At 39.4% G+C, this 27,695-nt stretch overlaps 1 protein-coding gene across 2 annotated transcripts; it reads left to right on the forward strand.

The window, feature by feature from the left end:
- Positions 1 to 24,663, forward strand: HSD17B3 (hydroxysteroid 17-beta dehydrogenase 3). 2 transcript variants are annotated; one of them, XM_050912908.1, is made up of 11 exons: positions 1 to 990; positions 3,126 to 3,172; positions 9,296 to 9,371; positions 15,936 to 16,043; positions 16,786 to 16,853; positions 18,023 to 18,058; positions 20,208 to 20,242; positions 21,281 to 21,362; positions 23,013 to 23,078; positions 23,385 to 23,534; positions 24,224 to 24,663. In XM_050912908.1, the coding sequence occupies exons 1-11, from the start codon at positions 837 to 839 to the stop codon at positions 24,332 to 24,334; spliced, it is 933 nt and encodes a 310-aa protein (XP_050768865.1). In that variant the 5' UTR covers positions 1 to 836; the 3' UTR covers positions 24,335 to 24,663. The 2 variants fall into 2 exon arrangements, with proteins under 2 accessions (XP_050768865.1, XP_050768866.1); XM_050912909.1 differs by lacking the exon at positions 23,013 to 23,078.
- The last annotated feature ends 3,032 nt before the right edge of the window (positions 24,664 to 27,695 follow it).

The raw sequence follows: 27,695 nt of genomic DNA on the forward strand, positions 1-27,695 counted from the left end.
ATATGTTAACTTTTTAAAAATTTTTTAATCACTTGAAGTCTGAATTTCATTGATTTAATCTCTGTCTTGCAGTGAGATACTGTTCTTGTGTTTTTCCCCTTAAGGTTTTGATACATGTCCTCAACTTTAATACTAGTTCAAACATACTTTGTTCAGAAAAGCTGAAAGTCCTCTTCCCTTGTTAATAGAATACTGTACTTGTTCATGCCATAATTGCACCATTTGTAAAATAGGCATAATGATATTAACTTCTTTTCAGAAAGCTCTATGAAAAGTTATATAATACTGCTTTCTCTGTATAGAAAGAATTAGGTGACTTTAGTAACCTTCTATTATTTTGTCTTTGAATTGGTAGATAAATCTGTTTTTCTGGTTTCACTGTGAACTTGCCATGGAAATGTCTGGGCTAGAGATTAACTCTTCGCTGTAAGAAGTAGTGCTGATGTGTGTTATCCCCAAGGTTTGGAGTATTCTTATCCAGGGTTTTGGTTTAGACCCATCTTTAGTCTCTATGAATCCTAAACAATGATAATAAAAATGTTTTTTTTCTTTTTGTTCTTGGGTAATTTCCAGAAAAAGAGTGAAACCTTTCCTCTAAAGCAAGCACCAGAAATCATTGTTTAGTTTGGATTTTTTCAGTAGTTTACAAATCTGAGTGCAATGTAGAGATGTTATTCTAATCTAAAGCCTGAACATTCCTTGGAAAAAGAAAATCACGTGGTTTGATTAGACTTCTCACTTCTCTGCCAGTGCTCAGAGACTAGCAGTGTGCTGGAAAGAGGCATTTCCCGGGGTGAGAGCGACTGATCCGTACTAGCTCACTGCCTTCGCTCGCCATGGAAGTGTTCCAGCATCAGCTACTCACTCTTATTGGGGGTCTGATCTGTTTCTGTACGCTGGTAAAATGCATCAGATTTATGAAATATATTTTCCCACATATCTGGAGTGCTTTGCCTCAGACTTTCTTTCGGTCGCTGGGAGAATGGGCAGGTAAAGGAAACTTCTTCACCTTCTTCTTGTAACTGAGTGGTGGATTGTTACATTACTAATGAGGAGCGATGTTCCTTGCATTTCTTTACCCTGTCCCTTCAGAACAAAACACAGTTTCCACTAGGTGTGGTTTGCTTAATTTCTTTTTGTTTTCTCCTATTAACTTCCAGTTTATGAGCCTGAAGGTTTTTGCGTACTTGGGGAGAACAGAAAAATAGTCGAACTGGTAACAGCTCACACACCTGGTGTGTAGATGTGAATTCTCTCCCCACTCCTACTTCTGACGTTTTTTCTCTACTGCAAATGCTTTAGTTTTAATAGCATTGCCTATATCCTCAGTTTCCTGATATGTGAAGCAACTAGTTTATGTCTAGCATATGGTCTCCACTTTTCAAAGCAACTTTTCTTTTGTTCCCGGTGATGTTGTTCCAGTGTGTTTTTTCCAAATTGGTGACCTATCCTTAATGGTATCATTAACAAGCCAAATCTACTCTAGCCTAAAAACTTCAAAGTCTGCAACTTGGCAGTACTTTTTAAAAGATACAATGCAGTCTCATAAAATAACAGAAATGTTTAATAAACGCCTTCTTTTTCCTACTGATCATTGATGTTTTTCTTAAGCTTGTTAGACTATCAGTATGAAGCAAGAATGAAGAGGTACTACAGTTTCTGAGTTCCTGGGCTACAGATGTCACTGATGGTGGCGTCTTGTTAAGAAGTGACCCAGTGCACTTGTGCTTTGTTCCTTTCCCCTGCATTAGAGACTTGATGTGACTGGACTGAATGCATGTTTAGTAAGTGCATCTCACAGTGGATTAATAAGAAATGAAATCCACCCCTGTGCAGAAGACCTGCCTGAATTCCAGCTGCTTCTGAAGCAATACTTAGGTCTCATTTTGATTTAAGTGAGGCAAGGACCTCCGTTCTGTGCATGAGGTGAGGAGCAGCGTATGGAACTTTCTGTGTAAAATCCGTGTTTCCACTGAAGGTTGGGAGATTTGTTTCCTTTAGTGGACCTTTTATGCTCTGTCCTTTTTATAAACATAAAGTCTTCTGGGCCCAGTAAAATTCATAAGGCTTGGATGATTTGCTGTATCATGTGGCACATGAGATCCTGAGAATCATGAAAATTAAAGCTGGCAGGTGGAAGCTTGTTTCCCAACAGACTCTTGCTTTTCCTTTGTTGGTCTGCTTGAAAGCTAAGGATCCACTGCTGCCTCACTGAGGGGACTTTTCTCTGTGAAATGAGAGAGTAATTGCTATTCTGTTGGCAACAAACCCAACCACTCAAAATCACCTTGCTTCCCCAGTGTCTCTTGCAATTTAGAAGTCCTTAATACACATTTTTTCAATATTGACTAATTTTCCATTTTGCTCTGAAAACTTACCAGATTTACCTTGGAATTGCTTTGGTGCTTTCCTACTTTATTTATTTCTTCTTTGTTTCTAAGGTGATAAGGATTTTCTTTCTATAGTTCCTCTTTGGTATTTGTTTGCGTAACATTTAAAGTTCAGGGTGCTTTACAAATGCCAAAGCTTGTTTACTTTCCCAGTAACACTAAATCCAAAGGTAAACTGAGTAGAACAGCTCTGAAGGAAGAGGTTTTTATAGATGGTAGTAAGTTTGCTGTGATGTTTCCTTACAGACAGATTTCCTGTGTGAGAAAGTGTTGTGTCAGCTTCGGTCACCAGTTAGTCCTTATCACCTACCATTCTGCCACCAGCGTAAAAGTGAAAAACTGGAAAAGCAAAAGTTGTAAAAATACGTATATGGAAGAAAATTCTACCACCTCTTAGGCAATTGACTTGTTGCTGAGGCAATTGTTGCTTAGGCAGTTGGCTTGTTGCTTGTTGTTAACCCCATTGAAAATGAGAGTAATAACTACCTACTATATCAGGTAGGTTACTTTGGGGAGGGATTTGCTTTGAAGACAAAAAGTGCTAAATGAAGTAACAGAAAGATGAAAAGGTCACAAGGAAGTAAATTTTTTGAAAGATTGATTCTGTGCGTCAGTAGAAGCATTTGGACTGCAATGTTCAAGAAACACAGATGATGAAGATTGAAGAATTCAAGCAAGAACAAGCTAAAGCAGAGTTCCAAATGTAATCCTTATTCTTCTTTTTACTTTCTCCAGTGGTCACAGGAGCAGGAGATGGGCTTGGAAAAGCGTATTCCTTTGAGGTAAGATAGATTTCTTACCCTTAAGTTTATTTTGGCAAAACGGCAATTGTACCCCTTCATCAGTCTTTGCAAGTTAGTAAAATTATTCTAGGATTCAAAGCCACTGTGATAAACATGGTGCTAATCCTTCTCCCCGGTATGTGCAGAATAGCATTAATCAAGTTCTGAAAGGAAACTGGTTCTGCATTTCAGAGGAAAGTCATTCATGCCTCGGTGGTCTCGTCAGATCAAGGAAATAAAATGAGTAATCCAAAAGATTTCACGTTGTCTGTCCAGGCTAGGAAGTCTCCTAAATTGTCCTTTTATTTCCCAGTTTCCCAGCTAATCTGCTTTTTGACTTTCAGTGGGGTGGTCCAGCATTAACATACAAAATGTAATTTTTTAGCCTTTACACTTGCAAACACACTTTGAAAGATATATCTGAAACAACAAATAAAGGAGAAATCTGTATAAATTAATATAAACTACAAGTTTTGGAAATTATAAGGAAAGCTAATGGTGTAATTAAGAATTGGTAGCTCTAGGAGGCTGCCGGAGAAGAGAGGAGCTCTGTGCTGTCCCTGTAGCTGCTGCTGTGCAGTGTCACTCCAGCAGTCCCTTTCTTTTCACCTGTGCGAATCAATGCTGAAGGCAGGGTGGCCTTGTACTGTCTTGCACCAGCCTTGCTGTTCGTGATAGTGACTGAACAGTAGATTTTCTCTTTGGTGTCTTCACTCAAAACTGGCTCCCTTTCTAGAAGCTAAACAGCACTGAAACATGAGTTGTCTTCAGAGCTGAGGTGACCAAGTGAAAATTAGCAGCCTGTAATATGCAGGAGTTTAAATGTGATGCCTTCTGCTCATAAATAATAAAATATATCTCACAGGAAAGGAAAATGAGTTGGCTATTGAATTAATTTACAGGATTTTTAAGCTAGTGTTTTTAAGTGTATGCATTGTTTAAGCACCTACCTCATGATTTTCATTACTGGGAATGACAATACAATAACTACTTTTGAAAGTGCATTGAATGTAGGAAGCACAAAGACAAATACCAGGTATTATAGTTTAACATTTGACATAGTTCTGATAAAGATCACAAGCTCTCCCGTGGGAGAGAAGGGAAAATGTTGCCTTCTGTCTATTCACTGAGTTGCTGTAGTGATGAGTAAATGGGAAGAGTCTGATGAATACACAGGTCAGGGGGGAATGGGATGGGATCGAGACAGGGAGAGGAATTGTCAGAAATGCTTAAACATTTATTTAACACCATGCTTCTGGGTGTAGTCACCTGTACATGCAGCTTGCTGAACTAACTTTGTGTGTGAGCACCTGGTGATATTTTATCCATGTGAAGGCTGCAGGAACGTTGTGAATGTCTAGATCAGAGCCTCTGTCATTGTTCTGCTTCCTTTGTGCTATATGGGTTATGCAAGACTAAATCCCATTTAAAAGGCCAGCTATGGCATGCGAATGGCTGCTTTATACTATGAGAAAAAATAAAATAACTACTGTGGGTTTTTTTTTTTTTTTTAAACTTGGCTGGAACTGGTTAGATTTTGGGGAACATTTGTTCATTATTTTTGGCATTTGTGGGATGACTGAGAGCCATCTTTATCCATGCTGAGATGTACCTTCCTCCCCAGGTGGTCCCTTTGATTGAAGCTGTGCTCAGCTACTGCTCTGTGGGGCAGATCCCAAGCCCGCACCACATGAGCTCATAGCTTGGCACGTCATCTTGCTGGCTGAGGTCGAAGCACACACTTGTGTGTGGCTTGTGGATAAATAAATCTGACACTGCTGTTTTAATATCTGTGTGCCTTTGGAGTTTCTGGCTCAGCACTGCTGTCTTGCTGGTCTGATGTCAGGGTACAAAATTCTCTGATGTTCTTCTGGCGTAGGTTCCTCTGGTGTTATGGGCTGATGTGAAGGCAAGCCTTGTTTGATGGCCACAGCGTCTGTTCTTCTAGAGTTTGAGCTCTGACACCAAGTGATTAATTTCTTTCTGACATCCTGAGCTTAGGCATGGACTGATAACAATTCACAGCTAATGTAAGGGCTCCACACTTGTTGATTGTGTATGGTACAGAAGACTAAGGAGAGCAGTTCCTGTGTTTTGGAAGGCTAGTGTGATGTGGCTTTCTCTGTTTGGTGTTTTATGTGGAAATCGCAGTAGGTGGTTCATTGGGTAAAATCCAGCAGACTGAGGTCCAGGCAAAGGTTACAATATTTACTGGTTCAGTACCCTTGCTTCCAAGGTTTATGGCTAGATACAGGTCTCTGCAAAGTCTCTTAAGCTCAAGAGCTGCCTGGGGCTGTGTGAAGAGCCCTATGAGGTCTCAGAACACTACTTTGTTGATGCCAGGACACAGACTTTTCAGAGGAAATTATTGTCCCTTTAGTTTCCTGAGCTTGTATTGAGAGGCAAGCACACACAGAAGTTGAGCTTATCCTCTTCTGCGTGAAGGTCTAGGCTTCCATGAAGGCTCTGTCTGTGTTTCTAGCACATCAGGGTGATTTTGAAGGACTAGCCTTCTCGAGCGTAAAGACCCCGACCTTTTAACTGGCTGCTCTGATGTCAGAGTACCAGGATTTTGGATCTAGTTTACTATACTTATTTCAAAAGCCAGGTTTCTGTTAGATTTGGTACATTAGTCCTTGGGCTGATGGGGTTTAGACTCACCAGACTTACAACAAGGAAAAAAAAAGTCAACTGTGAGTGTGCTGCTAGGCTGCCACATCTCTACTCAACTGGTACCATTTCAGGTACTGGTGCGGTCTTGTTTGTTCTGTTTTTCTGATGTAGAAACTACAGGTGTGCTTTAGCATCTGTTACTGACTTAGCACCTCAAACATACTGGGTTTATGGACAAGGCCATGCCATACTCGGAGGTTTATGGTTTAGCCTCTGCACACTTCTCATCTGATGTCAGGGCACAAGCAGGACATTGGTGGCTCACGTGGTCACCATTTTTGTTATTGTTAATAGTTCATAACTCTCTTATAAGTCAGGCCAGTCCCTGTGTGTAATCAATGTTTTAGCAGACCATTTTGAGACAGGCACTGCATTTGTTAATACAACAGTTTCTCAAATCTTAAACCTTTGTTTCATTTCCTGAAATTGCACGTAGTATTACCAGCAGTATAATACAAGCTAAATATGATCTGAGTTTTCCCGCTCCAGTTGCAAATGTATTCTAATTTCTCCACTTGGTCTTGGATTTATTCCTGGAAATACTGCTATTCTACTTGCGTTGCACAGGTGCAGAGCTAGCAGAAAGACTGCAGAATCTTTCTGCCCTCTTGTCTCAGTGCTGGTCTGCTGGACCAAAAAGGGTTGAAAGATTTGAATCATGGAGACCTTACAGGTCTGAACCCCAGGCAAGGAAAGAAAAGGAGTGAAGCACTGAGGCCGTATCAGTGCTCCACAATCCTGGAGAAGAGAGAAGAATCTCTTTTGTAATAGGTAGAAATTTACAGTAGGCAGCTACAGATTCCATGAAGAATTATTAGGGATTTTAAATTATTACATCTAATGGTCCATGTAGAGTATAACCAATTTGTCAGGGTAACTGTAGTAGTTACATGCATGGTTTGAATCTAAAACCTGTGTCTTGCCTTTCACAAAGCTTTATTGTTTAAAAATTCACCTTAGACTGAGCTGCAAAAACACGCTAGAAAATGCAGAGTGACTTTATACTCATTTAATGTAGGTTTAAACTTTTTAACCATGAGTTTGTGAGATTCCAAAGTGCAGATCCTGCTTGATCTTTCTTCATTATTAGCCCCATTTCTAAATGCTAAGTTGTCATAATTCATTATGGCTGGAGTCAGTAATAATGATGTTACATTTTGGCAGACTGAGTTTCAGGAGCATTTTAGTCCTTTGCCACTGGGAGTCAGGATTTCCTAACCCAAGGAGGTTCACGTTACACAGTGCTGGGAGCCAGTGCTTATTCTTAACTATGAGAGGAAATGTCATCCTCTAACGTCAAAGCCTTCATATGTTTGGAAAATGCTTTGTGCTAAAGATGTCTACACTAAAAGTTACCTTTATTTGAAATGTGATAGTGTTAAACCTGATTTAACCTTTCCTGTGGATGGCCAGGAAATTCTTTTCTAAGCGCAGTTCTTTTGGTTTGCTTGAGGGTGCATTTGAATCTCATGTTTGTTACAATGTCCTACGAAACCTATTTCTGAAAAGGATGGACATTTTCAATGTGGGTGAGGAAGCAAAAAAGAGTAGTCATGTGTGTAGCCTCTTTTGCCTTGAGAAATGGCTGCTACAGCCTTATACTTCTGGTTAGTCTGGTATACAGCAGCAAGGGAGAGTCCTCTCCCCTGACCATTAACAATTTTGTAAGATTGCCACAAACATGTGCTTTTAGCTGAAATACCATGCAATCTTAGCAACATGAATAATTTTTTACTTAGGTTTTAGGAGGGATTTTTCTACCAAACGAAATACAGAGACATAGCTGAGAAGATATTGAGAAGCCCAGTGAAGCAGAACTTTGTTTTTATGTTGTGCATGACATGGCTGATATTTGGTCTTGGGTCTGAAGGCTCAAAAATTAAAATAATCCCCATCCAAACATCCCCAAATGGCAGAAAGGAGCAAGTGACCATGGGAATGGAGACCACGTCTCCAATTGGAAACGGCTTGAGTCAAGCTCATTGTGGGCAAAGGGAAATCTGCCAGTATGTAGGCAATTAGAGTTCTCTTCCCGAGAACTTCAAACGGAGCCCTTAAAACAAGCTTTCGAAACTCCTGAGCGTCTAAGTCTGTGCAGGTTTCTTTGGAGCACTGGTCAATTATGTTAGAGGGTCTCCAAAAGCACAGAATTGTTAGCATGGTCTTTGTGCTGAAAATGTAAATGGTTGTGGCTCATGCATTTAATAGACGGTCTGCCCCTTGTACTCTTGATGTAGTGAATTTTGAACAAAGGTCCTTATTCCTTAACATTCTCTGCATTGTTTCAGAAGAGCCCAACAGGACCAACTGTTTCCCTCAAATAGGTTTAAGGAGAAAGCATTGCAGGGAGTCAGCTATGGAAATGAATGGGTCTTCAGTGTGTGGCCTTTGCTGGTTAGTTACTACTTCTAAGCAAACCTGGTACTTTTAGATGACATTGGCTTTATCTTTTGTGCTGACTAATTTAGCTCTCTTTCTCCTTGCTCTCACGGACATTTTTCTAGTTTCAGCTTTATCTTTCCTTTCTTTATGCACACAACTCCGTTCAACTGCCACTTGTTAATAACTTAGTTTCAAAAGCTGGGGCCATGTTTCTCTCTCAGGCTTTGCCTAAAACTCTTTAACTGATGGGAATGGGAGACCTCAGGAAAACAGGAGAAAACCATTCTCTGTTTGTTCTGCATTTGTTCTGCGTATGGTAATACCAAACTGACTATAAACGGACTGCTGTGTGAAATAGTGTTCGCAGCTATAAACTTCAGCTATTGCAAACATCTTTGTGGATGTACATTTTTATGACTGTATTTTGAGGTTTTGTGCATGGACTTCACCTTTTTTCCTTGGGTTTGTTTTTTTTTTTTTAGTTTGCGTCTAATGAAAAAAACAGTTAAAATTGATCCATCTGACCTGCGTCAGATTTTATTTCTGTTAAAAAAATATGAACAAAGTCCAAATCCTTTCAAACTCTTGAGCCTTCAATTCAATATGCTTGATCTACTTCCTCAGGATAAAAAAATGTGATGGTGGAAAGTGATGTTGTAAAATGACTAGGAACTCATCAACATATTTGGCCTCCCGAATCCAAGTAGAAATAAAAATGTGTTTCTGGGAAATGTCATGTTGCTTTCACTCCCTGCAGACTTCCATTCATTTGAAATTGGCTCAGATTATTTATTTTTGTTCATATTATTGGGGTTTGATTGTTGTCCAGTATATTTTTCTTGTAAGGGTCCAAGATTATACAGTAAAGGAGATGTTTTGGAAGACTGTTAAAAGACTGATTATTGCTTGGCCTGGTTTTAATATCTGTTGTTTACACATTAGGCAGGTGACAGGTGAATGAAAGCAATTTAAAAAATCCATGATTGCTTTTATTGCAAAACTGGAAAAAATGGAAAGATTCTTGTCACCTTACTGTTTCCTAACAACTTTTATATTCCTCTCTTGTAGCTGGCAAAACGTGGATTAAATATAGTTATGATAAGCAGAACTCTTGAAAAACTGGAGAGAGTAGCCTCTGAAGTTGGTAAGTGTTTGTCTCAAACTTATCTTCCCGTTTAGCAGGCTGGATTTACAGGAATCTAGAGGTCTCTTCCCTTGGTACAGTATCTAGTACAGTAGGGCCCCAGATATTGCTACAGATACAGCCCCAGGTATTGCTCCAATACTACAAATAATTTTTGGTATTACTGTGTTGCTTGAACCCTTCTAGTCATGGATCACTTTAAAAATATATGCTATCATTCAAATAGTGCAATGGGTTTGATAAAAAAAGTGAATATGGGTTCTTTACTGGCTTCATCTGCCCTTAAAATCTGTAAATACAGGCAAAGGAGATGTAATACTAGAGTTGTCAGAGGGATCTATGAAGCAGTTTATGCTTGGAAAAATAAGGTTACCTTTAGGCTAGTTCTTGGAACATAGCAAAAGAGGAGTAAAAATGAAATCAAGGTACCTGGTTTGGTTTTGGTTGGTTGGTTGGTTTTTTAAGGTTTTCAAGTTACATTTGGATTTTGAAAAAGCAGTTAAATAGTGTGGCTTTAGAATTAATGTTCCCTTTCTTTTCTTCAAAGGATATTAGCCATTTACCCTGGGGAATGGCTTGTTTAAGTAAGTTAAAGATTGACAGTTAGGATTTCTTTAGGAGTCAAATGAGTTTATATCCTCCATTAACTTTAAAGATTGCTGTAATCGAGGTTATTCTTCCCACTGTCTCTTTTTCTATCCACCAGATTCCTTGATTCACAGGTTCTTGTGTTAACCATGTGTCACTCCAAGACTATACCTCTGTCAGAAATATTTGCCTTTAAGCAGGCTTAGCAGCTGATTCCAGCAGAGTGTCAGGTTCAGGATACTTACCTGCAGAGAGAGCAGTGCATCTCTCAGGGACGTGGCAGACTTGAAGTGGGTGAACAAGTTTGTAACTTCTGAACCTGCAGCTACCAAAATCAAGGATTGGACCCTGAAATTTTCTGTCCAATTTCCCTCCCTTTTTTTCCAGGGATAGACTTGTTTTCCCTTGGGAAGCAAGGGGTATCAGAGAAGGAAAGCACCAACTCCCCGAATAGCCTCCGTAAGCAGTCATATCCGTGAGACCAATGTGACTATGGACTACACTAGCCCCACTTACGTAAACAGCCATAAAAAAATAATTTCTGTGGGAATTAGGTCAGCTCTGGTGTCATTGTTGCATTTCTTTGCAGCTAAATGTTAAAGAATTACAATAACAGAAACCTGAAGGAAAAAAGGCTAAAGAGTTTTTATAGTTTCTTTGCATTGTAAATTATAATCAGAAGCAAAGAACGAAAACAATAAGATTCCTGAGACTGACATAGCTAAGTAAAGAAAAAAAGTGGTGGAGGGCTGGAAAGATGACATACTGTAAATTCCTCTGCACTATGATTTATTATAAGGCCATCCATGGCCACCTTCCTAATTGAGGCCATACTGTGCTGAATTGTGTATGCCACTTGCCATGTCCTGAAAGGTACTGCTGAGATAGATAGCCTACCCTGCAAACACTCCTACGCCTTGTGCAAAAGTGACCCGTGGCTTTTCACATGTGAGGAAGCTTCACTGACTGCAGCAGTGTTATCCAAGGTGCGGGGAGGTGGATGATGTGACCCCAGGAGCTCAGGCTACACTGGTCAGGTTTTCGTGCTATGTTCAGCTGGGTTGTGGGCCTAAAGAGTCTTCCCCAAAGCGTGCTGAAATTGGTGGCAAATCCCTATGAGGTCTTTCTATTGTTTTCAGTGGGGTTTGGCTGAAGCCCAGAGTGACTCATCTGTTATTTATTGTGTCAGGTTGGAAATTAGTACATAACAACAAGTAGATGGCACGAACAAAAGGAAAGAGAGGAAGATACAGTGATGAAAAGCATAGAGTATCTGACCTGGAGGCCACTAAAATCAGCAGGGAGCTCTGGATGTGGACTTATGTTAAAGCTTTGGAAATGTTCCACTGATTCCAATTTTCAGAGACAGGCTTTACTGTAATTAAGCTAAGCAGTCATTGGGAAGGAAGAAAAGTTAAACTTACTGTGATGTTATGTGAGTAGATAAACAATGGAAACCAAAAATGAAGCAGAAACTTAACCAAAATGATTGTACTGTTTTCTAAATTTTCTAACTCTCACTGACTTTTTCTTTCTAAACTGCTTAAACAAGCAGTATCTCACTCCAAGCAGCTATCATTACCCTGAGCTAACGTGCAAGGAGATTAAGGCACAGAGAGAGAGAGAGAGAGAGAGAGAGAGAGAGAGAAAGAGTTTGTTGTAGGCTATGTAAATTTGTTGTGGGACTGGACACATTTATCTTGTTTCCTTTTTCTTAACAGCTACACCATGTATATTTTGCAATCAGTTGGATACCATAATTAAAAGACTTGCCTCCCTTTTCAAACTGATGATATTATTTGCCTAATTATACTGTCACATTCAGTTTGGATACTGAATAATATAAATCAAAAGAGTCTAAACTGTGGGTAATTTCAGAGATCTCAGTGTTTGACTTTCCAAGTCCTGTGGGCCACAGGTGTGCCTGAGAACAGCTCTCAGAGCTGGAGCAGGCAGAAATCCACAGTAAGAAAAACATTTCTCTAAAGAAGCACTGGAATTGAAAACTGGATTTTCATCCACTTGGACTGGAAAGCTCTTTTAGAATGAGATGAAAGATAACAAAATAAGTCTTGTGGAAGGCAGACAGCGAGGACCGTTACACCAGGTATACTGCTCATTTAACACATTTAGTACTGTCGTTGTAAAACATTGATCAAACCATAATACCAGGAGATTAGAAATGATAGAATGCTGTTAACTGCACTCCTTTTTTATTTTTTCTGCCTACATTTCCTAAGCAAGCTGTACGGGTAGAGCTAGGTCCTGAGTGAAAAGTTATACCTTAGGATCTATTTATATGACCAGAGCCTGTACTGTTTGGCTGTTAATGCCAAACAAACAAAAAAAGCCACTTCTGTAAGGCATAAAAATTATTCACAACAAGGGTGGTTGGGTTTTTGGGGGTTTGATTGGGTTTTTTTGTTTTGGGGGGTTTTTTTGACAAGAAACAAACCTGTATTTAGGGAAAGATAAGGTGTGTGATCCTCAGAAAGCAGCAGAAAATACAGCTGTACCAGCGTAGACTAGCTGAGCATGCGGTTAATGAATTTGGGTTTGGTGATGCAGGAAGTAGTTTATCCACCTCTCCCTCCTGAAATTATGCCTGTTATATAGAATAAAGCAATGAATAAAAAAATCACCCCACCCGATCAAGAACCAAGTGCGCCTTGCTCCCACTAAGACCTGTGAAGGTGCTAATTCATTTAGCTGTCCCCCCTCCTACAGGTTCAGTTTCCAATCTGCTGTACTGTGTCCTCTGCCTCTTGTCCTTTCTGCTCCAAGAGCTAACTAAGCAGGTAACAGGCTGAGATCACTGACTAGCATAAAACAACTCACTTAGCACATCCTTCCTTCACCCTCAAAGGCTCTTAAAAATGCCTGTTGTGTCTTGCTGATCCCTTGAGGTAAAGTGTTATTGCTCAGGAGTGCTGTCCCAATATGCACTACTACGTAACAGAGCACTTGAGGGCCTTGACCGATTTTCTGAGTGCTCTGCTAACTAGTAGCAATTCCCATGTTTGGGTTTTTTTTTCCACTGAGTTTGTGTTCTCTGGTATCTTCTGTCATCTTTTGCAGGTCTGCTTTTACCCTCATTCTTTTTGTTTCTTCTCTATTTTCCCATTATTTCTGAAACTGAGTTATCTTATATTTCTGACGAGATACAGTTCTCCAAAAGACTTTTGAAATGTAGCCAGAACTTGTGCTTTATAATCTAACAGAAGTTTTTATATTTCTCCCCAATCTTAAATTTTTTTTAACCTCTCTCTGTTGTTAAAATAACTTCTCCTTTTGCTCTCCTGTCTGCAAATTTCCACTGAATATGAATGCCATCTTAGCCTGAGTGCTTCTCTCTTCATATTCAAATTTTGCTGTAGCACTTCAAAAGGGTCTCCCCTTTCTACAAAGATCAGTTCTTGTGTCACTCAGGCATTCATTTTGCTACCTCAGGTTTTCAGAAGATCTTCATAACTCTTCAAATAGAAAGGGAGAGTTTCTGGCAAACTGCATGTCCTAACCAACTTCATGCTTCATCCTGATTTATTCTCTTCTTGGTTAATTTCAAAAGGCAGCACATTATCCTGTCTGACAAGTGGCATTCCCAAGTGGTCTGAGGTCAGAGGGAGTTAGATGTATCCTTCTTAATGATACATTTTATAACACATCAGATTAAACAACTCAGTTCAAGTTTTTAATTTTCCTTACATTAGTTTTCTCTGCATTTTTAAAAAAGACAATAACCTGTCCTGATGTTTGAAAACCTAGGCTTTTTGCTTCTGGCACGCTTAGGACTTTTAAAAAGAGTTGGACTGGCTTGTGTCTTCAAAGACTGTCATAAATCTTTGTCACAGAGAGGGAGAGACATAAGAAACATTGGAAATTTTTTTTTTGGCTCTCTCCTTTGCAGAATTGTTATCATTTTCTGAAGAGCTATCCCTGGATAATTCATTTATCAGCATGATAGTTTTATTGTTTTTTAATATATTGTTTTATTCTTAAATGAGACAGAAGAAAGCCATCTGGAGTACTTGTTTGTTGGCTGACAGTGCTGGTTGCAGCAGTACAGTTTTGTACAGACAAAGGGATGCAGAGAAAGTCCAAATGGTTTGTTTGATCTTCATTTTTATGTTGCTCTAGTTTTGGCTGCCCTTCTGATTGCCCGCAAGAAAGATGGCCACAACATCACTACACTTTTTAAGACCATCTAATTTTGTTTATAGAGCTCTTCAATCAGAAGGTCACTGTAGGTGCCTGCTCCAGCTGTTGCTCTGTTCTTTCCCGCTCGCTGCATTTACACTTACAATGTCCTTTTCTTTATAGTTGTACCATTCCCCCAGCCTGGGACCACGAGGGGGTCATTTGCCACTAGAGTTGCTTTTATAGGTTGAAGATTCAAAGGGTGTTTCGTCCTTTTCATACGCACAACTGCAGCTTGGAAAGAGGGCAAGAAAAAGGGCACTCCTTCCTCCTTTCTTCTGTCATGGAGACAGATGTCCTCTAAAATTGCACACAAGATGCAGCCTGCATTTCAGATCTGGAGTCAGAGCGTCTGCTGTTTCCTCAGACTGCTTGCATTACTTGAGTAGCATAAGGTGGTCGAGACTTGCAGTATATGGAGGGGCAAGGAGAAACAACCAAGAGGGAACAACTTTCTCTCATCCTCCAACGGAGGCTCTGTTTTGTTGCAGACTGGCCTGCTGGACCCAAAGCCAGCTTTCTGCCAGCCTTGCTCTCCTGCGGGAGCTGGTGCAAGGCCTCTTCCTAAGTTCTGAATGTACACCAAGGGATGAGGCAAGATTTCTGGGTAGAGATCAGCAAGTTTGATTCCTATTCAAGGCAGTGCTCTCTGTCACCTGGATGATAAAATCAGGCACCAAACAAGCAGAGACCATTTCCCAAACAGGACCCAAAGCAGGCTTTCTGCCATCCGTGTGCACCTGAATTCCTGCCACTCGCAGCGAGTCTGCAATCCGATCATCTATCGACATTTCCTAGCTTCGCCTGTCACTTTTTCAGCAAACTTCATCTGGATTTCAGGTTGCCCATAAAACTTGAAAGCAGGTTTAGTAGCAAGAATTTACAATGTGAACATTTAGTTAGAAGAGACCTTACTGGGCCCCTTTAAAGGAGAACCTTGCCTTTAAAAATGAATAAATAAGAGCCTCTACCTCTTTTCCTCACGAAACTTCATTGAAAATATGAACAGCAATAAATCAACTGCTGAAAAAAATGATAATGTACAGCTGGGGTCCACTCCTGCATAGCAATGACACTGGAAAAATCACACACGTTTCCCTTTCCCTTCTGTGTAAATTGACCTTGTAAAATTTAAGCTATACTCTCCCTAAAATGCCTTTTAGTCCTGCGAAATCCTGAGGAAGGTTCAGTCTACGGGAGTACCAATGTCAAAACAGGAGAGGAATTGTTTGAAAATAATGCAGAAAATACTGCAATCACATCCAGCCCTGTTTTCCTCTCCTCCTACATAAAAAGATAAGCTCTGCTTGTTAAAATGTTCATCTTATACATGAAAACACTTTTAAACCATTCTGCAAAACTGTGCTTATGTAGAGGATCTGGCACCCACATTCACTTGTCTAATGTATGCTGACAGTGTTCATTTATAAATATTATGATAACCAGGGGAAGACGACCTGTGTTGTTTATTTCTGGGTTTTTTTTTTTCTTACTGAAGGACAAAATGGTATTTAGATTTTGTGAGGGAACTTCCATTGATTTCAGGGCATAAATTCCTCCTGTATTTGCCAGGCCATTTCCCTGAAAACAGCTGGGTACAGTGAGAGTGTTTTGCTTGTGTTGTATCGTTTCTTAAAGTAAGAAAGTTGAAAAAATTGCTTACTGTACAGTGGGCATGACTAAATGAGACATCTTATTGTTTCTCTCATTACTTAATTACAGCTCTCCCTCTCTCTGGGTAGATGCAAAATGGTTTTCTATTTTTTGTCTTAATTACAGAGCAGGCCACGGGTCAAAAGGTGAAAGTTATACAAGCTGATTTCACTAAAAATTCAGTATACGAGAACATTGAAAAAAGTCTACAAGGCTTGGATATTGGTGTTCTGGGTGAGTCATTAAGGTTTGTTAATTGAAGAGTGTTTTATAAAGATTGAGAGAATTGTATAAATGATGTGTCATAATAACTTGTTAGCCAACACTTAAAACCAAGCATACAGCTGCCTAATGCATTTGAGCATTACTTACCATGAACAAGTTTTAAAAGTTAATTCGTTCTCCAAAGGCTTCCTGTTTCTCTGTACAGTGGCTTCTTCACTGTGAAACCTCTTCTGCTGCTTTATAAGCAGCATCCAGCTTGTGGGGTGACTTCTTCCCTGTTTGGCCTCAATGAATTAATTTTTACCGTTGGTTATGTTACAGCTGTGTGCAATTCTTATATTCAATTTGAAATGAGCCTGTGGCTAACACTAATCGGTATGATCCACGCAGCAACAATGAAAACATGTTTTTTTGGGATGTTTTTGGTTTGTTTTTTCTTAAAAAGAAACTACTCCTTTTAATAGTGAAACAAATGAAACAACAACAGCAAAACACAAACAAACAAACAAAACCCCAAACTGTAGCAACAGACTGTCTTTCTGTTCCCTGAAGTCAGCACTGATCAGTATTGATGACTTCAGTGAGAACAAGACTCGATGCTAAACAGCATTTCTGTTCACATACAGCTCAAAAGCTTCTGGGTCTGGAGAAGCCGCCATTTGTTTAGCTAGCTGAACTCTGCACTTTGTCTAGATTTGGTTCTTATCATTAAGATATCATTCTTATCATTCTTATCTTTTCCTTTGATTAGTTAACAATGTTGGAATGCTTCATAATCCTCTTCCATGCCGTTTCCTTAATGGACCAGACATAGATGAGGTAGGATTACTCTGTGGGTTTCTAATTCCAATTTAACAATGAGGAATTGTAATTCCACTTAACAAGGGACAGATTCTGCCCCTGCTACAATCAGCGCATATTTAACTGTTCAGTTGAGTGGGAAAAGAACTGGGCCTGAAGGAGCATGTTTTGATTTGTTTTTAATGCTCGGAAGAGCTTGCAAGATAAAAAGAACGGTAGATTTCAGCTAAACTGCAGCAAGCACCCAGCGATGGAGGGAAGACCACGGCTGGCCTGGTTGTAGCAGGCATCAGCGGCCCCTCTGGCTCACTGCTCACCTGTAATATAATGGGGTCCAGCCTGGTCACAGCCACACCTGAAGTATTGGGTTCTTGTTAGTATTATTAAAACTTACTTTCTTTGGAACACCATTGCTTAAGTGTGTGAAAAAATAAACCTCATTTAAACACAGTTTACTTTGGGCGGGGAATTAATTTACACACGTAGAATAGTTTGACAGGATTAAGGATGTGATCAAGTTCTTCATTGCCTTATTGTTACTTACCTCTATAGTATTAGCCATGAAAAAACCAGAATTTCTAAGTGTATTTCTTGCTAGCACCTGTCTCAGGATCCATTCAGTCTATGTATCATTATCTATTACAAATCAGAGATCCTCAAGCAGGCTGTTTCCTTCAGAGCTGCAACCGTATGATGGCATCTCTGCTGCTGCTATGACTTGTGTTTGCTTGCTGGCCTTGGGAGGATATCTCTACATGGCAGTGCTTTTGCTGCACAAACAGGCTGCCTCTGTCCCTGAGACCCACTCAGTCTCCGCCTGGAACCTCTATGGTTTGTTGTCTGTGTGCATCCAGCTTGGTTTGCTGGCGTCATCACTGCCTGGGCACCAGGCTTCCAGGTTTCACCACGTGCCATGATGTGGCTGGGCAAAACAGAGGGCACGGTCTCAAAGGGAAGCAAAGCAGATTTGAACGCCATGTTTAAAATAAAATTAATCAGGACTTACCTGCCTCTGAGTGTCCCACATCATAGGCACGGTCAGTGACAATTCGAGGCAAGCTAAGCAGCTCTAAAAGCAACTGCCTTGCTAGAAAGCTTTTCAGTTGGAATTGCTAGCTTTGTTACCTAGATAAGCTACAAACGCTCTGAAGTTAACTATGAACTTACTGTTTTCTTGCTTCCTGCAGAACCTTGTCAACTGCAATATTATTTCTGTTACAAAGGTATGTGACACACTCGCGTTTATGTTACATCTGTAATGTATTTTATTGGAAAAAAATTAGTCCCACACAAGAGTGACCACCTAGCTTTTCTGTGTATTTTCATTTAATTTGTCAGCAGATAGTGATTTTCAGCAGGAACGTCAGCATTATTTTAAGGACTCCATCTGTTTCTACCACCTATGAAATATTTTGATCAGAGCTGACTGGAAACATTTTAACACAGTTACTTGGTTGAGACACAACATTACACTGCAGGTGAAACATTTTGCAAAAATATATTTGTTTTGGTAAACAGGGAGATTTGTTTCAGAATCAAAATCTTCAAGACAGGAAGATCTGCAGTTGGACTTTTTGACCTGTACTTGCATTTTTTGTCACAATTCTGTTCTGCAAAAATATTTTTGTATCAGTGCAGGACAGAAACTTGAGGAGCTGACTCCCTATTCTGTATTGTTACCTCTTGGTGCTAATTTTGGTTGGCTGCTTCCCTTACAAGAACAGTAGTATTTCATGCTTTCCACCTCTGATTAAGATTTGTATTGCTCTGCTGTTTGCAAGCAGCATGTTAACATGAACAAAAGCAGAACAAGAGCTTTGTAGTTCATCTCAACCTTGGCTAATATCTTTCTAAACATGACATGAAAATTATCAACAGATGTTCCTCTTTCTTTGGCTAGCAAACTTTACATTTCAAATTTGTACTGCTGCTTAATGACTTCACATAATAAATCATGTAATATCAGTCAATTGAAACAAATTCCTCCATAAAGTACTTTGGTGAACTTTCTGCTCCTAGGTTTTATTCTATTTATATGTCAAAAGAACAGAAATATCTGCAATATCTGAATGTTATATATATATGCCTCATAAAAACAGGCGAACATTTTGTACCCTCTCAGTCTGGATCCAAAAGGTTTCTCCCTTTATCATTTCCCACCTTACAGATATCTCAGAATCAACCTGTTCTGCTTCACCAGGGCCTGGGGATTCCTTTCCTGCACTGCTGCAACCACGTCCCTTTCAGTCTTTCACAAACATTCACCTTCCTCCAAAATACAAAGAAGAAATCGTGCTCCTAACCAGCATTCCTCATGGTTAGGTCCAAATCATCTTTAAATCTGTTTGGGTTTTCTCCCCGCTCCCCCGCCTTGATTCCTGCTAGGATCCTGCTCACCACTTTTTGCAGTGGGGTGCCCGAGCTCCAGGTATTCCTGGCTCACACAGATGTTAGCAGGATTTTCAGCACTGCAAAAGCAGGACCTTTTCCCACGTTTTCCACTTTACTTGGAAATTCCCTTTCACCCAAGCTGATGTGACCCACTTGCATTGTCATCCTTTCTGAAAATGAAGCTTGTGAACCCCACCCTGCTGTGCACAATGACACTACTGAAAAAACAGAATTAACAAGGATTGAATTAAGCTGCATCGACCATTTGCATTACTTTTCATTACTGCCCTTTGCAAGTTAGGTCAACAACTAACTACAACTCTTACCGTGAGAAGATGAATACACTATGTGTGTTCTTATAAAGAGCCATTAGTATCAGTATGAATTCCCTAGGGACTTAGGCTTACTATCAATAATACTCTTCAAATAAAACAAACAGAAGCAGATTTCTTACCTAAAAATTGATTCAATTGCACTTTAAAAATCATAAGCGTGATTAAGTCTATTGTTAAAATAAGAACGGATGATTAAATAATTAGCATCAAAAAAGATCCTAACGCTCTTTTTGGTAGCAGAAAAAAAGTTTTCTTTTCATTATTTTCTGCTATTTCTGATCCAGGTAGAGCCAGAAGTGAAAATGCAAAAACACTATGAAGTTGACTTTCTCCTTACAGTTATGATTCAGTATTGAAGAATGACAAAATTCAGATACCATTGAAAAGCTTTGGATAAGCATAAGACTTTCACTGCTTAGAAGACCAACCTTTGGAATTTTTTGACAATTCAGATGATTTGCAGGCCATTAGCATTTCTAAAATGTTTTCCAAAACTTTGAATGTGCCACATTTTAGCTATTTGAACAGTATACATATGGCTGGGGCTTGAGCAATTGGAAAATCTTGTGAATAAAACAAGATCAGCTGAAAAATGCAATCCGAAAGAGGGAGAATGGATATAACTCTTAACATACTTATCTTACAGATGACAAAAATGATTTTGAAACAAATGGAGCCAAGGTAAAAATAATTTTTTTCTAGAACTTTCTATAGCTTTTAGCTGCTACCTCCAGTTTATTCTGGAGCTATGGTAGCTATGCTTTTTCATGATTAACTTCTGCACTTTACAGTATGTCAATCAGTAAGATTTCTTCTGTTGCTGTTAGTGCTGTGTGAATGAATGATAGGAACTGCAGCAAATTGTCAGTCAACTGTAGAACAAGACAGAAAATATAAAATATAGGTCTGTGTCCAGAAAAATCATGCAAATTTTGCAGAAATAAAATGGCATGTGATAGGTCTAATTAAGCAAGAAATGTCATTTGAATATGTTGTCGTATTCTTCTAAGAGTGGTAGCTGTGCTTGGAATAATACTTTTCAAGCTCTGGAAATACCTGTACTACATCAGAGAGATTAATTCAGCTATGCAATTAAGGATCCCTTTTCTCCTTTTAATACAATGTGTATTTTAGACATGGCGGTCCTTAAACCAGAAGTTAAGGTCTTCAGATGGAGTTTCTAGAAAACATTGTTTACTGCGTTTTAGAGGCCAGTGCATGCTTTTTGTTTTGGCAACAGAATAAGCTCCTACTCTTTAATTCTCTTGGTTTGTTTTTTTCCTGGTTGTTGCTGAATGAATTGTTTTTAGTGATTTGTACAGGGAGTTGTGAATGGGGAAGCTAAAACAACAGATGCATGGAGCAGGAAAAAGAATGTGCTGGTTAATGAGCAACGGGGACCTACCAATTACTTAGAAGCATAAAATCTTTCCTCTCATGGCATTTTTTGCTCTGTTAGATGTACAATAGCATGTACAACGTTCCCATGGTTCTGATTGCACTGGGAATTTAAATTTCACTTATGACATTATTCCTAGCTGGTTTAGACTTAATTGCACCTAACTAAACCGTAAAAATCGTGTGTTTTGAAAGTGTAGTTTACAGTATAATAGGAGAGCTATGCCTCCTGGGGGAAAAAAGTTGTTTTCCACTTGTGCAGGCTTTTACTATAATACTGTCAAATATAAACTGAATGTAACTGTTTAAATTAAATTTCAGACAGAAAGGTCTTATTCTGAATCTGTCCTCTGGTCTGGGTACTTTCCCTTGTCCATTATACACAATGTACTCAGCTTCTAAGGTAAGTCTTTCACATTGCTTTATAAAGAAATCCCCATCAATTGTTTACCAAAGCATTTGTATCAGCAATACAGGGCCAGGTTTTCAGGATATAAATCAGTATTACTCCACTGAAATAATGAAGTAATGTAAATTAGCACTAGCTGAGAAGTAAGAATCAGTGAAGCTATGTAAATGAAATCCAGCTGAAGGTATGTCTGATCATTGGAACATTTTTGCCTTTGATTAAATAGCATTATACCAGTGCTCACAATCTGTACTCGTTCAAGGAAGTGAAGACTTTTACCAGGCTGCCTTAGCTAGTTCACTCAAAACTGTAGATGCACAGAAGTGCTAGATTTTGCTTATGGAACCAAGAATAAAATTCCTGGTAGGTGGGTGGTGAGTTGCCTGGCTTCATAGATTTCATTTTGAAATTTTGCCCTGAATTAAAAGCCCAGAGCATACAAAAACGGGGAGTGAATGATTTTTACTGAAACTCCAGAAGCAACTTGCTCAGCTCAGGTTTGCTTCAAATGAAAAAAACTAGCAATATTTGTTTGAACATACCTAAAATTCAGCTTGGTAAGAGAAAGCTAGTTATTCTTGGTAAGAAAGTCTAGTTTTCCACTTCCTTTTTCTCTTTTTAACGTAAGTTTCTCATTACTCAAAACCTGAACTACATTCAAACCAGACAATTTTAGTTCCTTAAAAAAGTTTAGTTAATTTTATTTCAAAGTGATATGGCACATTGGTTGTATTATTTTGACTTGGTTCATTCTTGGGTGTCTTTTACCTTTGTTTCTTTTTAAATGGACATGTTTTTCAATACCCTGAAAGGAAACTATTTTACTTGTCAGCATATTGATGTTTCATGCAATATCATGACACTATTGGTGTTCAAATTGTAAGACCTGTCAAATGATGGCTTTGAAATACTGTTATTTTTTCTCCTTAGTAGGACTTTTATATTTCTAATTACAGAGGAGTGATCCAACGTTGTCAAGTTTGTGAATATTTCTCAAAGATCCAACTCCTAAAATCAGTCTTAAAAGAGACTCAACCTTTACACAAAGAAGTTAGTATATGCGTACTCTTCATGGTGTGGAGAAAAACTTAGAAAGATAAACCTTAAAGGCTGAAGCTACAAACACCCCCAAATTCCCAAATATCTGACTTTGAAAATCATATTTGTAGGCTGTGCTAATAGGTATATGCTTAAGGCATGAGTTGTATTTCGCTCCCCTTTTTATTGCAAGAGAAACAGCAGTGTAAGCGTTGAACTGGGAAGCTAGATGTCAGCCAGAGATGATAGCCACATGAAACAATAGCTAGAATAAATGGGACTCAGGTATTTATATCTCTGCATTTTCATAAATGTGACAAAGCTTTCAGTCCAGTCTGCAGGAGTACTTGTTTCATGTCTGGCTTGGGCCAATGTCAGGCTCCATCTTTTCTGGTGCAGATAAAGAGTCAATCTTGCCATTGCTCATGTGCACCAGCAGAAACTGTGTCTTGAAAAGTTAATTTCTATGTTTTCACCACTGCACTGTGGCTTAGGTTGTATGATGCTTGGCCATTTTTGTTAAGGATCTATTTGCACATATTTGTGAGCATAGGTGAAAGTACTTAGTTTCCTATGCTAATGTTATTTTGTTTTATTTTATTCTAGGCTTTTATAAGCACTTTCTCCAAAGCACTACAAGCAGAGTATAAGGCAAAGGGAATTATCATACAGGTGATGCTATATCTTGCCATATTTGCCTTCATTTTAACAAATTCTTCAGGAATATCTGAGATGCCTGAATCTGTATAGTGTAGCCGTCCTTGGTGAAGTGCTGGGTGACCCTGTCAAAGCTCTGTCTCCTCTTGTATGCAGCTTTTTTCCTTATTCCACCATAGTACCATTACTTATTCCACATAGTGCCTTAATCCATTGCAAATATCTGTTATAATTTGTCAGATGCTGTGGGATTCTGCAGAGTGAATGGCCTTATGTAAATGTCAGATGACATTACACTGTTATTATGATTTCTTATTTTAGGTAGTGGCTCCTTACAGTGTTTCTACTCCAATGACAATGTACCAAAAACCCGGTCTTATTACAAAGACAGCAGAAGAGTTTGTTAGTGAATCACTGGATTATGTCACCTTTGGAGATGAGATTTTTGGATGTTTAGCCCATGAAATGCTGGTAATTGAATTTGATAATGTGTAAACGGGTCCCAAAGGCTGAACGAAGGCTGTATGGGCTCAGCAGGTTCTTTTGACTGATTTCAGAGACCTTAAGGTTGGACATCAAATGAGAAACAATGAATAGGTTGTTAAGGCTAATATGGCACCAGTAAACTATGAAGGGAGGAATACACAAGTAAAACATAGTGGTAGCAGCACAGTGTGGCTTTTTCCACTTTTGTGTCTTGAGCTGAGCTCAGTTTGATATCTGGTTAGTCTTCATCCTTTTTTTAGCTGCCTGTTTTCATGACCCTATTAGGAGTATTTCTGAGACCCCTACTCTTTTACTGAAATTGGCCAGCAGATTCAAAAGTTATTAGTGGGGAAGGGGAAGGACATAAAAACAGACGGTGCTATCACATAAACATCATTTCCTTAGCATACCAAGCTAACAAAATAGAATTAATATTTATACATGGCAGTTGTTAATGATGAGCATTAAATTAAAGTATAGGGAAGAGAACAGATTTTCTGAAAACTGAGAGGAATGAACATCACCCTCTAAGAGAAACATACATACTGAAAGTATAAAGTAAAAGCTTTTGCATTTGCTGTTTTCTATGACCTTTCTGAACACTCAGTTAATTTCTTTCAAGAGGTTTCTGTAACCCTTTGCCTTTGTATTGTTTTTGCTTGATTATTCTGAAGGCATGTGTCCTGCAGTTCGTCCCTTTATGGGTATTCCACAGCGACAGATTTCAAGAAGCAGTCCTGAATGCATTTACCAGTTATCTGAAGAAGAGGTGGAGAAACCCGTAACAGTAATTTTTTTCAGAAGATGTGCAACAGGAAACCCCAGCAGGATGCATTTTACTGTGTCTCTGTGTGTGTGAATGTGGAAGGAATCAAATCGGTTTGAGCCATAGCTCCATCCAAATCACCTATCAAGTGATAAGTGATTTGATCCAATGAATCTATTAAGTAAATTCATTTCTGTCCCTTTCCAAAGACCATAAAATTTGCTAGAGCTGTTCCAGTGACTTCTGTGGGCCTTAGATAGGTTCTAAGAAATTTATGTTACTATTTTAACATAAGCTTGGAGGCCACAAATATTTACGCTTATTTGTTGTTCATGAATAAAACAATAACTTGCTTTCTTTCCAAACTTGTTCACAGTGTATTTTAATGCTTTCAGTGAGTGTTTTGTGTCTTTGGTTTCTTCTGAAAAGTCAAGGAAATTTGCAAGAAGAAAAAAAGAAAGCTTTCAGGGTGTAAAGTACACACTGGACCTTTGGAAGTGTGCAACCATAAAAAAATGTATTTCTGTCCAGAGCCTGTGAATGACTTCATCCTCTGCAGTATCTGAAATGGGCTGGAGGAGGCAGGAGCATAAGCAAAAGATAGGCAGTAATTCTACATTCGTGGATGAATCTGGAAGGCAAACCTTTTGATTGTAGATACCTATGAAGATCATACTAAGTGCTGTTAAAAAGCATTTCAAGGACAATGCAGTCATCACGCAGAGTCAACATGGGTTCACAAAGGGAAAGTCCTGTTTAACTAATTTGATATCCTCCTATGGTAAAGTCCCACGCCTAGTGGATGAAGAGAAGGCGGTGGATGTAGTTTTTGTCGATTTCAGTAAGGCTGTTGATACTGTCCCTCACAGCATCCTTCTGGACATGTTGTCCAGCTGTGAGATGAGCAGGTACATGGTGTGCTGGGTGAAGAACTGGCTGAATGGCAGGGTTCAAAGGGTTGTTGTGAATGGGGCTACATCTGGCTGGTGACCAGTCACCAGTGGTGTTCCTCAGGGCGCGATTCTTGGGCTAGTTCTGTTCAACATGTTTATCAATGATCTGGATGCAGGAGTTGAATGCACCGTTAGCAAGCTTGCTGATGACGCCAAACTGGGAGGTGCTGTTGACTGTCTTGAGGGACAAGAGGCCTTGCGGAGGGATCTAGATAGATTGGAGCATTGGGCAATCATCAATGGCATGAAATTTAACAAGAACAAATGCTGGATTCTGCACCTGGGATGAAGTAATGCCAGGCACAAGTACAAATTGGGAGAGAAGTGGCTGGAGAGCAGCCCTGCAGAAAGGGATCTGGGGGTGCTGGTTGGTTGCAGGCTCAATGTGAGTCAGCAGTGTGCCCTGGCAGCCAAGAGGGCAAACCGCATCCTGGGGTGCATCAACCACAGCATAACCAGCCGGGCAAGAGAGGTGATTATCCCACTGTATTCGGCGTTGGTGCGGCCTCACCTTTGACTGTTGTGTGCAGTTCTGGGCCCCACAGTTTAAGAAGGATGCAAAGGTACTCAAATGCGCCCAGAGGAGGGCAACAAAGCTGGTGAAAGGGCTGGAAAGCATGTCCTGTGAGGAGCGGCTGAGGACTCTGTGTTTGTCTAGTTTGGAGAGAAGGAGGCTGAGGGGCGACCTCATTGCTCTCTACAGCTTCCTGAGGAGGGGAAGTGGAGAGGGAGGTGCTGATCTCTTCTCCCTGGGACCCAGTGATAGGACGCGTGCGAATGGTTCAAAGCTGCATCAGGGGAGGCTCAGACTGGACATTAGGAAGCATTTCTTTACCAAAAGGGTGGTCAAACACTGGAACAGGGTTCCTAGAGAGGTGGTCGATGCCCCAAGCCTGTCAGTGCCTTAAAAAGAGGCATTTGGACAATGCCCTTAATAACATGCTTTAACTTTTGGTCAGCCCTGAAGTGATGAGGCAGTTGGACCAGATGATCATTGTAGGTCCCTTCCAACTGAAACTATTCTATTCTATTCTATTTAATCAGATGTACTTCTGTTTGTTAAAAATCAGGAATTCTAATGCATCTTCTCCTTTTGCAGGTTTATTTTACTTCTGCATTTCAAAAAGCTTTTTTGTAAAGCTGCATTAAGATAGCAAAGACCTTATTAATAAAAGTAAGTATATGTTGGTGCGTTTTGGCCAAATGTGAGGAAGAGTCTCTGTAATCTTTCCACACAGGATAGAGAGGAACCACAAAATGTATCCTACTGGCTCCAGAAATTCCTGTCTGCTGCATTCAGGCTAGTGACATATATAGGCAACACCACATAGACTTATAATACAGCACCATAGGGTCCCAACTTTCTGCACATGCCTCCTATACTTGTTGCTGTAATTCTCAAAAAAGAACAAGTAAGTAGTGCGCTGAGATCTCTGAACTGAAATCATGAAATTTGTGATACATAAAATGATATGTATCTTTCCTGTAGTAAAATCAGATTTGGTCCGGGTCTGCAAACAGTCATAAAAAATCACCTTATTCACATGGATTTCCAGGTCCTGCCATTGAATTCAATGAAGCTGCTGACATACTTACATTCTTTCATGTCAGAATTGGAAATGGAGAAGTAGCTCACTCTTAGAGATCGGTATTGCTAAACCCCAGCATTAAAAAAGGCTTGGCTCACACCTAAAATGGTGAAATTTTAATATACTGTAAGTATTCTATATTTCTGGTTTGGATTTTTTTTGAACCTTTGAAATTCACACGTTCACTGCTTTTTCTGTGCCCCCCTCAAAAAAAAAAAGAGAAAATAAAAACCCACAAACATTTATTTTACTTATATTTAAGAGGATAAGCTCCAATTCATACATAATGGCATGATTATAGAATTTTGTGCTTTAAGGAAAACACAAGCAAACATGGATCTTGATAAAATTATGTCAGTGTCAACATTATAATTTCTGGGATGATGGGATTTTAAATGAGGCTTTTGACTGTGCTGAAAATGAAATCCTGTCTTTGAATAAAAATAATATCTGAGCCATACTCCTGAAGGACGGTAGAAAAAGTGTTGAGATGTGGCAGTGCTGCAATGTCGCAGCAGCAGTGTTTGCTTGGGAGATCGTCCCTGTGTGGAACCTTTCTCCAGAATTCCCTGAGACAAAATAGCTGCAATTACATCTGCAGGGAATAAAGCTTAATAAATATCACCTCCAGCCCCCCAGAAGAAATTTTACCTACTAGTATTAAGTGTCTGTAAGTGGAAGATTTGGCTTCCACTTTGTGCATGTGGCAGACTATATTTCAAGATACGTTTGCTGGTTTTTAAGGAAGGAGTGAGGGAGACATTTGGTTTTGGTGCTCTTAATCATCATTAGAAATAAAAGCAGTGGATAAAGGTTTTTAAAAAATCAATTCTGTTGT

The sequence above is a fragment of the Gymnogyps californianus genome, chromosome Z (assembly GCF_018139145.2).
Source record: "Gymnogyps californianus isolate 813 chromosome Z, ASM1813914v2, whole genome shotgun sequence".
Lineage (NCBI taxonomy): Eukaryota > Metazoa > Chordata > Aves > Accipitriformes > Cathartidae > Gymnogyps > Gymnogyps californianus.